General features: G+C 35.3%; 1 protein-coding gene across 5 annotated transcripts in view; it reads right to left on the bottom strand.

Annotated features, from left to right (window-relative positions):
• The window catches only part of LOC131941230 (1-phosphatidylinositol 4,5-bisphosphate phosphodiesterase beta-4), a 42998-nt gene extending 24835 nt beyond the window's left edge, over positions 1-18163 (bottom strand). For 3 of the 5 annotated variants that reach the window (XM_059300325.1, XM_059300328.1, XM_059300329.1), the window contains exons 1-16: positions 18045-18163; positions 15554-15657; positions 14523-14603; positions 14200-14265; positions 13514-13651; positions 13192-13271; positions 10831-10884; positions 10434-10515; positions 6813-6913; positions 6677-6731; positions 6167-6275; positions 5707-5917; positions 2414-2587; positions 1839-1923; positions 1659-1749; positions 363-476 (exon numbers count right to left, since the gene is read on the bottom strand). In XM_059300325.1, the coding sequence (XP_059156308.1) occupies positions 363-476; positions 1659-1749; positions 1839-1923; positions 2414-2587; positions 5707-5917; positions 6167-6275; positions 6677-6731; positions 6813-6913; positions 10434-10515; positions 10831-10884; positions 13192-13271; positions 13514-13651; positions 14200-14265; positions 14523-14603; positions 15554-15637 (1525 nt within the window). In that variant the 5' untranslated portion in view covers positions 15638-15657; positions 18045-18163. Of the gene's footprint in view, positions 1-362; positions 477-1658; positions 1750-1838; positions 1924-2413; positions 2588-5706; positions 5918-6166; positions 6276-6676; positions 6732-6812; positions 6914-8816; positions 8832-10433; positions 10516-10830; positions 10885-13191; positions 13272-13513; positions 13652-14199; positions 14266-14522; positions 14604-15553; positions 15658-16600; positions 16650-18044 lie in introns of those variants that run through there. The other 2 variants (XM_059300327.1, XM_059300330.1) reach the window with 2 other exon arrangements.
• Positions 18164-18502: the final 339 nt, after the last annotated feature.

The raw sequence follows: 18502 nt of genomic DNA, 5'->3' as shown, positions 1-18502 counted from the left end.
GCATCAGTCACTCCACAGTCAGACTTAGGGCATTATTCATTTACAGCCAGACACAGGGCAGACAAAGGGCATAAGTAATGGACTACGTGGGAGAGGGTGTGAGAAAACGTCAATGAAGGCTTTAAATGTAAGGCTAAAGCACATGAAGTTGTTTTTATGCCTGTGTGTCAAGCCTTGGTGTCAACAATAGAGGCATTGAGTTGCTGGTGGTATACATTTGTTCTGCTGGCTACAAGAGCTGTAGTTTTGTGTCTTATCCATAGCACCTTGTTTACTGCTGAGAATCAGCTGAGACAATCAATAGAGACAATAGTTTGGTGACAGGACAAGCAGACCAGAGACAGCTAAGATAGTGAGTTTACCATTAAGTGGCCCATCCTCTCCATCCACTGTAGCCACAACATTGGGATCTTCAATCACTTCACTATCCTCATTCACAATCTGGATCATCCCCTTCTGGTACAGCTCCATTTGCTCTGTGGAAAACAGCAAGACACAATCATTGATCTAGCAGCTTGCTCATTGCCTTATTCCACCCTGACAGGACATCAACAAGACACAATCATTGATCTAGCAGCTTGCTCATTGCCTTATTCTACTCTGACAGGACATCAACAAGACACAATCATTGATCTAGCAGCTTGCTCATTGCCTTATTCCACCCTGACATCAACAAGACACAATCATTGATCTAGCAGCTTGCTCATTGCCTTATTCCACCCTGACATCAACAAGACACAATCATTGATCTAGCAGCTTGCTCATTGCCTTATTCTACCCTGACAGGACATCAACAAGACACAATCATTGATCTAGCAGCTTGCTCATTGCCTTATTTCACCCTGACATCAACAAGACACAATCATTGATCTATCAGCTTGCTCATTGCCTTATTCTACACTGACATCAACAAGACACAATCATTGATCTAGCAGCTTGCTCATTGCCTTATTCTACTCTGACAGGACATCAACAAGACACAATCATTGATCTAGCAGCTTGCTCACTGCCTTATTCCACCCTGACATCAACAAGACACAATCATTGATCTAGCAGCTTGCTCATTGCCTTATTCTACTCTGACAGGACATCAACAAGACACAATCATTGATCTAGCAGCTTGCTCATTGCCTTATTCCACCCTGACATCAACAAGACACAATCATTGATCTAGCAGCTTGCTCACTGCCTTATTCCACCCTGACATCAACAAGACACAATCATTGATCTAGCAGCTTGCTCATTGCCTTATTCTACTCTGACAGGACATCAACAAGACACAATCATTGATCTAGCAGCTTGCTCACTGCCTTATTCTACTCTGACAGGACATCAACAAGACACAATCATTGATCTAGCAGCTTGCTCATTGCCTTATTCTACTCTGACAGGACATCAACAAGACACAATCATTGATCTAGCAGCTTGCTCATTGCCTTATTCCACCCTGACATCAACAAGACACAATCATTGATCTAGCAGCTTGCTCATTGCCTTATTCCACCCTGACATCAACAAGACACAATCATTGATCTAGCAGCTTGCTCATTGCCTTATTCTACCCTGACAGGACATCAACAAGACACAATCATTGATCTAGCAGCTTGCTCATTGCCTTATTCCACCCTGACATGACATCAACAAGAGAGACAACTCACGCTTCTCCACTTCTGGCTTGAGTCTCTTGTTTTTGATGAGAATCTTATACTTGAGTTGGTTGGGTGAAGGGAGGGCCACCCCAGGCTCCAGCTGCAACAAGAGGTCAACCAACTTAACATTGACCCTAGCAAGCAGGGGAAATAATCACTGGCAAGGGATAGAAGCACAGCTTTACTTACTGGGTGGCCTTCTAGTGGTTTCTTCAGCAAATAATCCCCTAAAATATCCTCACAGTATTTGGCCATTTTGTATTGCTGGAGTTTACTAAGAAGAAATAAAACATTTTCTATTGCTCAAGTTTACATTGAGGGAAAAAAGTCCTACTTGAAAAATGTTATTTCAGATTGTTTGCTAGATTAGCAGTATGTGAAATCAAAGCTGAGATAAAGTGGTTTGAACATGGTGAAGTTGTAGACAGATGAAGACACGTAGAATGTTATGAAGAAATGTAACTGATTCAAATAATTTCTTCAAATTTAAGATGTACTTGCTAAGTTAACTAAAGGTATAGTTTAATGAAGTCATTTACCCTATGCAAATCATTTTTTCTTATGTAAGATATCATAGTCATATCTTCCAATGTAATATAATATAGTCGCATTAACTTAATGTAAAAATAATATCTTCCAATGTAAGATATTATAGTCGCGTTACCTAAATGTAAAAATAATATCTTCCAATGTAAGATATCTTAGTCACGTTACCTAAATGTAAAAATAATATCTTCCAATGCAAGATGTACTAGCTGGGTTACCTGCAATGATTTTCAAAAGATAAAATCACAGGGTAACAAGAAGTAACAAAAGCTGTTTCTTTGATGGCTTGGATGACGTCTTTAAACAGAATGTCTGTACACATGGCCTTGCCGTGGGTTATGATTGGTTCCTGATCTTCATTCCTGCCATCCCAGCAATCCAACTCAACACAGCTATAGATTAGAGGAGCATTTCATTAGTGCAGTATTTCAATCACAAAATGGTCATTTGTTTATGCATCTAACAAGGAACATGAGTTTACCAGAGGAAACGTATTTGAAACCAGCCATTAGGAAATGGAGTAGATGTTTTTCTAACACAGAGTTGGATTGAGACTAAACACTTTAGCCTAACATTTAGTTGTGCCCTAACATGTGTGCTACAACTAGATTCTATTTAGTTGTGCCCTAACGTTTGCTACAACTAGATTCTATTTAGTTGTGCCCTAACATGTGTGCTACAACTAGATTCTATTTAGTTGTGCCCCAAAATGTGTGCTACAACTAGATTCTATTTAGTTGTGCCCTAACATGTGTGCTACAACTAGATTCTATTTAGTTGTGCCCTAACATGTGTGCTACAACTAGATTCTATTTAGTTGTGCCCTAACATGTGTGCTACAACTAGATTCTATTTAGTTGTGCCCCAAAATGTGTGCTACAACTAGATTCTATTTAGTTGTGCCCTAACATGTGTGCTACAACTAGATTCTATTTAGTTGTGCCCTAACATGTGTGCTACAACTAGATTCTATTTAGTTGTGCCCTAACATGTGTGCTACACCTAGATTCTATTTAGTTGTGCCCTAACATGTGTGCTACAACTAGATTCTATTTAGTTGTGCCCTAACATGTGTGCTACAACTAGATTCTATTTAGTTGTGCCCTAACATGTGTGCTACAACTAGATTCTATTTAGTTGTGCCCTAAAATGTGTGCTACAACTAGATTCTATTTAGTTGTGCCCTAACATGTGTGCTACAACTAGATTCTATTTAGTTGTGCCCTAACATGTGTGCTACAACTAGATTCTATTTAGTTGTGCCCTAACGTGTGTGCTACAACTAGATTCTATTTAGTTGTGCCCCAAAATGTGTGCTACAACTAGATTCTATTTAGTTGTGCCCCAAAATGTGTGCTACAACTAGATTCTATTTAGTTGTGCCCTAACATGTGTGCTACAACTAGATTCTATTTAGTTGTGCCCTAACATGTGTGCTACAACTAGATTCTATTTAGTTGTGTCCTAACATGTTTGCTACAACTAGATTCTATTTAGTTGTGCCCCAAAATGTGTGCTACAACTAGATTCTATTTAGTTGTGCCCTAACATGTGTGCTACAACTAGATTCTATTTAGTTGTGCCCTAACATGTGTGCTACAACTAGATTCTATTTAGTTGTGTCCTAACATGTTTGCTACAACTAGATTCTATTTAGTTGTGCCCCAAAATGTGTGCTACAACTAGATTCTATTTAGTTGTGCCCTAACATGTGTGCTACAACTAGATTCTATTTAGTTGTGCCCCAAAATGTGTGCTACAACTAGATTCTATTTAGTTGTGCCCCAAAATGTGTGCTACAACTAGATTCTATTTAGTTGTGCCCTAACATGTGTGCTACAACTAGATTCTATTTAGTTGTGCCCTAACATGTGTGCTACAACTAGATTCTATTTAGTTGTGCCCTAACATGTGTGCTACAACTAGATTCTATTTAGTTGTGCCCTAACGTGTGTGCTACAAATAGATTCTATTTAGTTGTGCCCCAAAATGTGTGCTACAACTAGATTCTATTTAGTTGTGCCCTAACATGTGTGCTACAACTAGATTCTATTTAGTTGTGCCCTAACATGTGTGCTACAACTAGATTCTATTTAGTTGTGTCCTAACATGTGTGCTACAACTAGATTCTATTTAGTTGTGCCCCAAAATGTGTGCTACAACTAGATTCTATTTAGTTGTGCCCTAACATGTGTGCTACAACTAGATTCTATTTAGTTGTGCCCTAACGTTTGCTACAACTAGATTCTATTTAGTTGTGCCCTAACATGTGTGCTACAACTAGATTCTATTTAGTTGTGCCCTAACATGTGTGCTACAACTAGATTCTATTTAGTTGTGCCCTAACATGTGTGCTACAACTAGATTCTATTTAGTTGTGCCCTAACGTTTGCTACAACTAGATTCTATTTAGTTGTGCCCTAACGTTTGCTACAACTAGATTCTATTTAGTTGTGCCCTAACATGTGTGCTACAACTAGATTCTATTTAGTTGTGCCCTAACATGTGTGCTACAACTAGATTCTATTTAGTTGTGCCCTAACGTTTGCTACAACTAGATTCTATTTAGTTGTGCCCTAACATGTGTGCTACAACTAGATTCTATTTAGTTGTGCCCTAACATGTGTGCTACAACTAGATTCTATTTAGTTGTGCCCTAACGTTTGCTACAACTAGATTCTATTTAGTTGTGCCCTAACATGTGTGCTACAACTAGATTCTATTTAGTTGTGCCCTAACGTTTGCTACAACTAGATTCTATTTAGTTGTGCCCTAACATGTGTGCTACAACTAGATTCTATTTAGTTGTGCCCTAACATGTGTGCTACAACTAGATTCTATTTAGTTGTGCCCTAACATGTGTGCTACACCTAGATTCTATTTAGTTGTGCCCTAACATGTGTGCTACAACTAGATTCTATTTAGTTGTGCCCTAACATGTGTGCTACAACTAGATTCTATTTAGTTGTGCCCTAACATGTGTGCTACAACTAGATTCTATTTAGTTGTGCCCTAACATGTGTGCTACAACTAGATTCTATTTAGTTGTGCCCTAACGTTTGCTACAACTAGATTCTATTTAGTTGTGCCCTAACATGTGTGCTACAACTAGATTCTATTTAGTTGTGCCCTAACATGTGTGCTACAACTAGATTCTATTTAGTTGTGCCCTAACATGTGTGCTACAACTAGATTCTATTTAGTTGTGCCCTAACATGTGTGCTACAACTAGATTCTATTTAGTTGTGCCCCAAAATGTGTGCTACAACTAGATTCTATTTAGTTGTGCCCTAACATGTGTGCTACAACTAGATTCTATTTAGTTGTGCCCCAAAATGTGTGCTACAACTAGATTCTATTTAGTTGTGCCCTAACATGTGTGCTACAACTAGATTCTATTTAGTTGTGCCCCAAAATGTGTGCTACAACTAGATTCTATTTAGTTGTGCCCTAACATGTGTGCTACAACTAGACACATCCCTAAATGTGAAGGAAGAGAATGCTGACTTACCGGCAGCCAGCCAACAAGACTTGTCTGTACATCTCAACAGATGAGCGCCCACCAAACTGTCTTCCTGTCAAGTATGTGTTGTGAGAAGAATTGATGATGTAATGAGCTAGTGGCTGATCCATGTCCATGTAAATGTCTAGTCGGTCAAGAAAAACTGGAGCATTTTCATCAGCCATCAAATAACGACAGAATCCATCTTGACTTAGCCATTCTGAATCAAGAATTAAATAGGTCCTTAAAGACACAAATTTGTAAGAATTAAATAGCTATTTAATGGCGCAGATTTGTAAGAATTAAATAGCTATTTAATGACGCAGATTTATAAGAATGAAATAGCTAAAACGTATTTTGTAACAGAAGCAAACAGGGATGTCTTGGGAGATTGCAAAATTAATAGCTGGGGATCAAACGAGCTTTCTCTGTTTCTTTATACAATACTATGCATTGGCTTACAGCTTACCTTTGTTGAGGTACTCTTGGTCAGTTTCATAGGATTGAATGATGTTTTTCACACGAGTATGGTTGTAGAAAGGGAAAAGGATTTCATTCAGTCTTGGATCTCTTTGTCTCTGTTACAATCAAAGTAAACCATGCAGTAGTTTAAGATCACGTTGACTGACATTTGTCTAGGTAACCTTAAAGATCACATTGACTGACATTTGCCTAGGTAACTTTAAAGATCACATTGACTGACATTTGTAGTGCTGCTATTGATGACTACACACAAAATGGACAAAAGTAACATACAAATAGATTGCGACAGTGTATAGGCATTAGGTAGAACAGTGGGTTACTACCATTTGAACAGTGTATAGTTAGGCATTAGGTAGAACAGTGGGTTACTACCATTTGAACTACTGGCAAAGATTACAGCTAGAATTATTTTTAATTTCTTGTAAAAGTTTTTAAAGAATGTGTAGTATAAATAAAAGAGACGAAACAAACAAACGAAAATCTTAGATTAACTTACATCATTGAAGAAATCTATTAACTGAGGAATTGTCAAGAATGAACGGCTTCGTGATCTAAAAGTAAAAATGAATTAAAGAGTTAAAAATTGAAACAATTTATCTAAGTGTTGAGATGTTTAAGTATGAAGAACTTACAAATCTTTGAACAACTCCTCTATGTCAGAACGAGGGCAGATCATGTGATACAGCTCATAGAACTTGTCAAATGTAAAAAGGATTGGATCAATCTCATCACCCTGTCAACAAGAGACAATGGAACTCAATCAAAGCCACAAGTGTCTGATACAACATTTATCAAGTGCTCAAGTGTGCACAGTTCTTCTCTAAAGCTTATAGATTACATCAAGTAAGTGACATCTAGGTAGCCATACAACCCTGTATGACATAAGGTAAGTGATATTAGGTGGCCATAAACCCACAAGACATAAAGTAAATGGCATCTAGGTGGCCATACAACCCTGTATGACATAAAGTGTCATCTAGGTGGCCATACAACCCCGTAAGGCAGGGGTTCCCAACCTTTTTTTTACTCTAGAGCATATTCTAAAATATCGGTAGGGTGGCGGGCACCACCTATTTTAAATCGACAAACTCATTCCAGAGGCGTAGCAACCCTTCCCGTCAGCCGGGGACAAAACTTTCGATTGCACACCCCCCCCCCCCCCCCTCAAATTTTCGATTTGCACTCAAATTTTCGATTTGCACCCCCCCCCCCCCCGCTCAAACTTCCGATTTTGATCCCCTTTAACCTTTCAATACTGTTTATGACAATTTTTTTGTCTCTGTCGAATAGTGAGAGGCTGGCACATACGAATCGTAAGGCATAAGGTAAGTGACATCTAGGTGGCTATACAACTCTGTATGACATAAGGTAAGCTACATCTAGGTGGCCATACAACCCTGTATGACATAAAGTAAGTGACATCTAAGTGAAGATACCACCCCATAAGGCATAAGGTAAGTAACATCTAGGGGACATTACCTCCCCGACCTTCACCAAGATGGGGGGGGGGGAAATGTCCTACTAGGCAGGGGGGGGGGGGTAATTGACAAGGGGGATTACTCCTGGGGGTAATGATGGGAGAATGTCCAGGGGGGGGGGGATTGACGGGGGGGGGGTAATGCCCTGTTCCCCATCTAGGTGGCAATACAATCCCGTATGACATAAGATAAGTGACATCTAGGTGGCCATACAACCCTGTATGGCATAAGGTAAGTGACATCTAGGTGGCCATACAACCCTGTATGACATAAGATAAGTGACATCTAGGTGGCCATACAACCCTGTATGACATAAGGTAAGTGACATCTAGGTGGCCATAAACCCACAAGACATAAAGTAAATGGCATCTAGGTGGCCATACAACCCTGTATGACATAAAGTAAGTGACATCTAGGTGGCCATACAACCCTGTATGGCATAAGATAAGTGACATCTAGGTGGCCATACAACAATGTATGGCATAAAGTAAGTGACATATTTATCCCATCTTGTCTAATTTGGCCTAATAATGAGTAGCATATGAGTAGCAAGATCTAGCAGCCAAGGAACTTCTATGTAATGGCTAAAGAAACAAAGTTAGTGATTCCAACAAATATGGACCTTTGACCTCTTTGGGCTACTAATGGTTTTTTCCAGTCAACTCAATGTCTTTAACCTCTATTTGGTATAGTTCTCTGTCCCGTAAAGACAACCAATAGAGGTCAAACAGTTGAACAAGATCAGGAATAAAACAAAAACAATTCTAATCTTCATATTATAACCTTTTGGCAATACCTAAACTTTATTAAAAATTTTAATTTTTTGTATTTTGCTGTTTTCATTTTTTGTTAAACCAGGTTAGATCTTTTCTTTTAAATTCTAAGAGCTTACTTTAAAATTGGACAGAGAGGTTAAACCTACAGTTTAAAAAGGGAAAAAAAGTCAAGAGGACTAAGAATAAAACATGTGAAGATATTACCAATGGCTAATTAATAAAGACAGTGCAACACAATGCTAAAAAAAAACAAAAAAAACTCCATGCACATGAGCTAAAGTAGCAAACAGCTGTGAACTAACATAGAACATAGTCATACAGAACCAATAACAACAAAAATACTACTCCAATTGGTAAATACAAGAAGCATGGTACTACTCACAATCAACCATCAAGTCTGAAAATAACATGAATCAGATTTGTTAAAATGTCTTCTGTTATAGGGCAGATGCCAGTTCTACCAACCTACCCACATCATTAATAGGATCACTTCAGAAATTCTTAATAGATGTGCTCTCACTTCTATTTAAAAAAATACAGTCACTACAGCAAGAACATTACAGGAATTGTAATCAAGGCAATAAGAACCAAACAATACTAACATGCAAAAACATGCAAATGTATCAGATAAAACATGTAACAATAGGCTTCCCCCTTGAATTTAGCTGAGTATTCTGGAATATTATATATATATATATATATATATATATATATATATATATATATATATATATATATATATATATATATATATATACTTATACTTATAGATGGACGGTTATATATAAATATATATATATACACAAATATGTATGTGTGTATATATATGTATACAAGCAGACCCGCAGTTGTTTTATTTTCTACTTTTCAGCAATTCATAATTTGTGAATTTGACACTACCAATGCTGCGACTGAAAATATTTTGCTTTAAAACACTATCAGTGGCTCATGAAGGGCGATTATCCTCACCTGGTATTGTAGTATACTTGTTTATACATAAAATAAAATTGTATACCATTGTAATAGAAGTTGCCTGTACATGAGAATCACTGGAAACTTAAAGTTAAACTAGAATTATTTGGTATGCAGCAGGTAAGGGGAAAGCTAATAAATGTTATAGTCACATGCAAGTAGTTCAGGGCTTTGAGCAGCATGTAGGATGACAGAGTCAGCAGACATGATCTCAAACATTGAACATTGGAGCCTGACTGGCAATTGTTTGTCTCTGGGGCAATGGGTGGGTAAACTATGTATTGAGCCAGGCACCAGAGTCAGCAGCTAGCCAAATAGGGATGTATCTAGACTACAGATCTGTAGTAGTTAGGTTAGATATTAGCATTTCTTATTTCAATCATATCTTTGTGGGATTTATTCTAGATGTTTTAACTTTGTTATGAAATTAAACTTTATCATACTGACAGGTGTTTGTTAGATCATATTCCTGTGCTTATTTACAACCTCTTTAGTGACATATTAGAGTTTGTAACTATATATATATATATATATATATATATATATAATTATATATATATATATATATATATATATATATATATAAATATATATATATATATATATATATATAAATATATATATATATATATATATATATATATATATATATATATATATATATATATATATATATATATATATATATATATATATATATATATATATATATGCATAGGGCATTTAAGATGCAATTCACAGCTACAAAAAAATAGGTAGCATTAAATGTAAGCTGTAAATGAATAAAAGACGTAAAAAAGTTGAAAGAAAAAAAAACCAACAGCTGAGAAGCCTGAGTGAGAACTGGACTAATCCACTTGACAAAAGCAGATTGTACATTCACACAAACTTGCAGGCCATAACACACAGACATAACATCTGGAGAAACACATCGTGCCAAGACATTGAGACACATAGACCGTATGACACACACAAGCCAAGAGCACACACTAGTTACAACACATGTTTAAGAGTGTGTTAAACATACCTTCCCACTTGGCAAGCCTAGATCCTTCAGACTTGACATCACCATTTTTTCTGTTTTACCTGATGCAAATGTTCTTGTAATACTGAAATAACAATGTCATGTGCTTACAGCAGCTATTGTACAGACTACGCATGTTGTACAGATGTCTAATAGAAATGTTTAGGATCCTGCTCTCATACTCAATCCAGAGCCAGACGTTTTCCCAAAAGACACTTGTCAGAATACCATTTGCTCAAAGGCCTTTTACCCAAATGGACACTAGGACAAATGCAACTTTGAGGCATTTGTCACATCTATGCAAGTGTCCATTCTGGCAAATGGCCTCTAAGGAAATGGTTGTAGACACCACTAAAACACCGGACATAATATTTTGCTACAGCACTCAGTGATGGCTTACCCACGCACAGGAATCTTGCCACTAGGGTTGACCATACAACAAAGTTTGATCCAACTGAGGAGAGAAAAAATCAGAGTTCTTGAGGGCAAGTGTAGACCCACACAACATTCTCAGATTAAACTATCTTTTCATAGAGTATGGGTGGCGTTATCTTTTAATGAATTTAGAAGTAAGTAAATGAGTCATGTATGATTCTTCTATCTATTATGTATGCTCTCCTATACCTACCATGTATTCTCTCTAATATCTATCATGTATTCACTCTAATATTTAAAATGTATTCTACCAAATATCTATCATGTATTCTCTCTAATATCTATCATGTATTCTCTCTAATATTTATAATGTATTCTACCTAATATCTGTTTTGTTTTGTCTCCAATATGTATCATGTATTTTCTCTGACATCCCCTCTAATATATCTATCTTGTATTTTCTACAATTATGTAATCTACCAATATCTATCTTGTATTCAGTGGCGTAACTAAAATAAAGTCTCCACAGCAAAAAATTACATTTTGGACCTCTATTTATATACTAGCCATAGGTACCCGTTTCACGTGAATTATAGGCCTATATATTTTTACTCATTTGGAACAAATAATTTAAAAAAATAGTTATTGGTCATAACGCAATGTGCTTTACAACATGTTGAACAATATAACTGACAAAGCAAAAAAAATAGCTAAATAGCTAAAAATCTGACACTTTTAAAATAACATAGGCTACTAATACTAATTAGAAAATTAAAACCAATAAAATCTTATTTACATTATTAGTCAACACAACACCATATTATCACACACTGATTAAGAGAATTAAATCATTTGGCTAAAAACCTGGCTCTTCAATGGTCATTATGTTGTTTTTTAAGGTAATTTGTATTAGTATGACAGAAAATTGTATACATTTCATAGCAAACATGTTGATAAGTAGATTTATAAAATCTAGATCTAAATCAAATTTGAATGAAATAGTTCATTTCTTCATATACTAAAATTAGAAGATGATGCCATTAGTGTTGTGTTCTTTTAGTAGTTTAAAAATGTGGCATTTGACGTCATTGTTTGTTGCGTTCTTGTCGCAACAATAAACGCTTTTCCGGTTGCATAATTAAAAATGTGCTTCTACATTCGAATATAGCTTAATTTTTATTATCTTTCTTTAAATAAAATTTAGTTTAAACATAAATTAAAACACATTTAAGTCTGTATCTTTAAGTTCTCCATATATTGTTAAATACTGATCTTTTAGGCTCGGGACATGTGGACAGAGAGAGAGAGAGAAGTGCACATAGGCTTTTATATATGAGGATATATTAATTATTATAGAATTTAAGAGGATATGTGAATTTTTGTATTTAGAAAATAATATCTTTGACAAGAAAAAATTTTTTTTATTGTGTTTAAAATACAATTTTTAATGCCCTATCAATTAAATAATTTTTTCCCAATCTTACACACTCTCTATAAAAAAGTTCAATATCCGTCGTCATATTGTATTTGGCATCATCGGAAAGCTGGATTGCTAAAATATTTGTTAAGCACATTTTCCGCTATCTCGAAAACACCCAAAGCTTACAATCAGCTTTACAATTTACACAGAAATAACCAACTTTTCATTACTTTATTTTCATTTTGCAGTTTTTTAACTCTACAAAGCCTACTATTTTATTTATTATTAATACAATGCCCACCATATTTTCAGTATTTGTTCTTCATATTAAAAAAAAAAACTCTGATGGCTTTCATAGAAAAAGTTTAAGGTAAATAATATGCACATTTTAAAACTTATTTTCATTAAAAAAAAAATGAGTGCAAGTTTTCGTACCTTGTAGAATTCTGACCAGTAGCTCTATCAAAACATTGTCATAACAAAAGTTTTAATCTAGGCCTATACTGAAACATACGCAGTGTAATTCTGATTTCTATAAGTGCATAAATAAAAAAGCCTTAGCATTTTTAAAAGTACCAAAAAATTAAAAATGGTGGAGGTTTTTTCAGGTTTCCTTGACAACTGAAATAGTTTTCATACCTCTTTTTGCTGTTTAATACCTACTTCATGTGACAAATCAGCTAAAAATATTCAAAATGCTTTAGATCTTAAATTGTAAAAAAGAAAAAAAAAACAGCGCATATCCCTTTAAAATGTAATTCTTTGTTAATGGTTGGGGGCCCACTAGAGGATAGTTTAGCCTTTGTTTACATCCTCTACAATATCTATCAACTATTTTCTTTCATTATCAATTGTGTATCTATCAACTATTTTCTTTCATTATCAATTGTGTATCTTCTCAAACATCTAGATTCTTTTCAAATATATATTTTCTCTAACATCTATCATATTTTCAAGTAAACTCACTGTTTTTTGAGCTGAGTCATGGGGCACACATTGTTGGCTTTTGTATTGAGAGTAATTTTGCGCAATCCTTCAAACCAGACCTGTAGATTGATATCAACAATTTAGGAGCATTAAATCAAGTTTTCAACACAAAATATAAAAGACAATTCAGATTAATAGAATATATAACTGTCTCAGTATTTAGGAGGATTTATGTGAGCGTGTGTGTGTGTAAATAAATGTGAACCACCCCCTTGATAAGTTCCTGCCTGCATCACTGAAATTGAGTAGTCTTTTTGTGTGATTAAACAATATCTGAACTGTGAAAATATCTGGTTCATACTTTGGCAACATCAGGATCTCTAGCAATGAGCAGAGTGTATGTAATATTGACCAGGTCTAGGCCACTGCATACTGTGACAGTGCGGGACTCCAGGCTGTGGGGACTCTTGTCTAGTATATCTGCTAGAACTTTGGTATCCTGGAAGAAAGAAGAGTTACACAAAAATAACAGTGGGTATACTCACATGCAGAGGCGCAGCAAGAGCAGGGCGGGTTTGTGTGTGTGTGTGGGTGGAACACACCGGGTGACACCATTTAGGGGGGTGATATCAAGGCAAAAAAATTGCAAAATGTACAGAAGAAAAATGCTATTTGCCAGTTCCATTAATGATTAATTAAAGTTAAATATTAAAGTACAAATAGACATTTATTACATGAGGGTGGGGGTGACAACATGACATATACGTGCTAACTTTAGAGGAAACAATGCTACATCCAACTGTATTATTAACAGACTATAGATAAATATTGTTAATATTAAGTCTGCAGTGATTAAAGCTTATACACATATACACACACACACACACTTTTGTTTCTTGGAAGGGTGACACCGGACCTAGCGATGCCACTGCCCACATGGCTAGATCTTAAGACCATCTATCATGCTAGTTCAGCCTGAGAAATGTTATAAACAGCCCACCAATTTGATACAAGTTTTTCCTTTAGCGAGTTGACAATCTTACTTACACTAATCTTGGGAGCCAAACCAAGCCTAATGTCATTGACTTGAGAACACTCCAAAACCTGGCCTTCCTGAAACAAAAATTAGAGAAGCTCATCTGGCACTACGTCCACCATATGTACTACAACAACCTCAGTTTCTAAACTGGTACCACAGCCTGCTCCTGTGCCCAGATATACTAGCTTACATATAAGTGACCACCCAGTTGGGATGATAAGCTTATGTAAAGATAAAATACTAATGAAACTTTAAAAATAATACAACATTTCAATGTAAAAGCTTATGATAGAAATAATTAGAATGTGTATAGGAATGGTAGGCTACTTACCCTTCCCTCACTCTTCCAGCAAATGAAAAAACCATACTCATCTACCTTGACCATACAAGTAGACTCATACACAGAGTATTCCTAAATGGAGTAGACACATGCTTCATGGATATTTTACAAGATAATATGGCACTTCCAGACATAATTGTCTTACGATCAGATCATTATATTGTGTATGTACACAGTAAATAAGATATAAGCCCGGACTAAACAAACTAAGCTATTTGAAAGATTAATTTTGGAGCTAGACAACTTTTTGGATGTGTGTGTTTGTGGACAAGTTTTTTCATGTGACTGATACTATGAATGAATCATGTGACTGATACAATAAATGAATCATGTGACTGATACTATGAATGAATCATGTGACTGATACTGTGAATGAATCATGTGATTGATACTATGAATGAATCATGTGACTGATACTGTGAATGAATCATGTGACTGATACTATGAATGAATCATGTGACTGATACTATAAATGAATCATGTGACTGATACTATGAATGAATCATGTGACTGATACTATAAATGAATCATGTGACTGATACTATGAATGAATCATGTGAATGATACTGGCATGTAGATGCCACTTGTCTCAAGTGAAATCATATATTAGTAGCGTCAAGTTTCTTTTAGATTATAATCAGGTAGATAAAAAATGTCCAGCACTGACATAGCACTGCAACATTTGAAATTAAGCATAGAGAGCAAATTACTTCATTAAGTATGTATCAGTTTGGAAAGAATAAATATGGTATACCTACTTGTTATTTTATAACATTAAACATTGACTTACTATTAAATTTTTACTATTTTTAATATCAAAAAGTACAAAAGGAAATATTTGTGAAAACTTTTATTCGAAAAAACTTTTAAATGGACTAAAAATTTAAGAAATAAACTAAACTAAAATGAGGTATAAATATTTCTTCAGATTTTACTGTTAGATCTAAGTTTTTTAAAAAATGTGTTTGTTTTCACATTTTGAATGCGGGTAAAAACTTGTTGAGTGCTGACTGTTTGTTTACCTCATCCCAGATGTCAAAAACACAGCCAATCTGTAGGACGTCTGGCACAGGGATCCGCCAGCTGAACTCAAATGGTTTGGCCATCTAAGCTGGGTCTTTACAGCCTGGGGAACAACACTCAAACTCTCATCTACAACCCAAATCTCTAACAACACTCAAACTCACATCTACAACCCAAATCTCAAACAACACTCAAACTCTCATCTACAACCCAAATCTCTAACAACACTCAAACTCACATCTACAACCCAAATCTCAAACAACACTCAAACTCTCATCTACAACCCAAATCTCAAACAACACTCAAACTCTCATCTACAACCCAAATCTCTAACAACACTCAAACTCACATCTACAACCCAAATCTCAAACAACACTCAAACTCTCATCTACAACCCAAATCTCTAACTGAGAATAAAGCTACAACAGATCTTATCATTATTACTGGTGCTAAGGCATAACCAAACTCTCATCTACAACCCAAATCTCTAACTGAGAATAAAGCTACAACAGATCTTATCATTATTACTGGTGCTAAGGCATAACCAAACTCTCATCTACAACCCAAATCTCTAACTGAGAATAAAGCTACAACAGATCTTATCATTATTACTGGTGCTAAGGCATAACCAAACTCTCATCTACAACCCAAATCTCTAACTGAGAATAAAGCTACAACAGATCTTATCATTATTACTGGTGCTAAGGCATAACCAAACTCTCATCTACAACCCAAATCTCTAACTGAGAATAAAGCTACAACAGATCTTATCATTATTACTGGTGCTAAGGCATAACCAAACTCTCATCTACAACCCAAATCTCTAACTGAGAATAAAGCTACAACAGATCTTATCATTATTACTGGTGCTAAGGCATAACCAAACTCTCATCTACAACCCAAATCTCTAACTGAGAATAAAGCTACAACAGATCTTATCATTATTACTGGTGCTAAGGCATAACCAAACTCTCATCTATAACCCAAATCTCAAACTGAGAATAAAGCTACAACAGATATCTTTATAGCTGGTGCTAAAGCATTACCTAATGCAAGGAGACCAGACCTATGAGCAGGCCCTAGAGTGCTGGTATTCTACAACAGTTGATTGATAGAAAAAAACATTTTTCAATTTGTTTATTGATTTGGTTTGTTTGAATATTCATTAACTTTCTTTTTAGCTTTGTGCTGTTATAGAAACTGCAGCTTAGTTATCTCTCTTCTATTGTATTGTTCTGCACAAATCAAATAGGTAAACCATTTAAATAAAAAAGATTGCCTTAATAAAACTTCTAGGTGTTAAAGATTAATGTAGGCATGTATTATTGGTGTTCAGTAAGTGAACATATAAAACATGACGTTTTTAGACTATTGAAAACTTTAATTGTTGATTTTGCTTAAGGTGTCATCCATAAATGACATCACATTTTAAAATAATTTTTTCCCTCACCCTCCCTATGGTCACACATTTTTAAATTCGTTTTCTAATGCTTTTTTATAATGCAAAAGTGTGACGTCACACCATCTAAACCCCTCCCACTAATCACACACCATCACAAAATTACGGGACCCCCCTCCCCTACGAGTGTGAAGTCATTTATGGATGACCCCTCTCCCCCCCCCCCCCCCCCATCCCCAGAGAAAGAAAAATGTCTGACGGAAACCTTGTCTATATAATATATCTATTAGTTTATTGATTATTTTATTATTTTTATTTTTATAATATTATTACAATATTATTCATTATTATTAATCTATGTAGTTATGTAGCCTAATATTATAATATTATTGTATTATCATTATGATTAGAGTTTAGTCTAGATTATAGATAGACAGGCCTACTTTCAATAGCTGATAGACTCAATCTCAACTCTCTACAGACCATGGCCTATAGATCTAGAATTATTTTAAGCACTTTATAAAAAATATAATCAATTAGTAAGTTATTATTAGTAGACGAATTCGTTAGAGTAGTGAGCAGAGTAGAGTGATAGTGAAGTTAACATTATTTTTAAAAAATGTATTATGAACAAAGAAAGAAAATAAAATTGGTTTAAAATTATTAGGCCCTATCTAGATCTATATAGAATAATATAGATCTAGATCTAGAGTATTCTAGAGTCTAGTATTACAATTTAGTAATTTACATTACAATAAAATTACATATAATTAATTAAATATAGTAGATAGATCTAGATTCTATATCTAAAATCTAAATCTACCAACGAGCTAATAATTAACGGATTAGCGAAAAAAGCAAGTGCATAATACAGTGATAAGGTTGTTAGGACCTAGAATCTATACTCTAGCCTAAACGAGACATTATTGTAGCCCTACTGTTATTTTCAAATTTTCACTATCGTCTGCTGCAAGCAACAACAGCGATTGATTGATTTCTAAAGTGTAGCCTTTGAATTCGTCAAGCGTGGATCTAAGCCTTGAAGTTGTTATGCATCTTTAATAGTGAAACAACAGCAGGCAAAAACACACCTTACTGCCTGCACAAAGCTAACCGAAATCACATTGTGTGCTCATTTTCAGGTCGTAGGTTGGATAGTTGTAGAACACTCATTTTGCATTTCAGCCGGCCATTTTGTTCTCACGGGTAGCACAGTGTTGACATCACTGTCCAATCGGATTCGGTTATTTCTTCACGTGATCGAACGAATGCATTAAGCGCGTGAGTAAATATTACTAAAGTGTGAGTAATTCTCCACGCGCTTTGTCCTTCTTCCTTAATTACCTATGTAAAACAGTAACTTTTTTTTAAACATATATAAATGTTATTATCTATTAAATATTGCGCTAAGTTTTGTCAAAAGGCCTAGAAGTAAATAATTTTTTTCGACTACACGTTAGTATCTGCCAAGGGCTGGTAACCCATTAAATCTTCTGGGAAACATTTTGAAAGTAGGTAATGCGCTCCCTTACTTAAACATAATATAATT

This window comes from Physella acuta, unplaced genomic scaffold (genome assembly GCF_028476545.2).
Source record: "Physella acuta isolate Inbredline_101_S28 unplaced genomic scaffold, ASM2847654v3 ptg000353l, whole genome shotgun sequence".
Taxonomy (NCBI): domain Eukaryota; kingdom Metazoa; phylum Mollusca; class Gastropoda; family Physidae; genus Physella; species Physella acuta.
The sequence above is the reverse complement of the archived record's forward strand: the minus strand, read 5'-3'. Positions and strand labels throughout refer to the sequence as shown.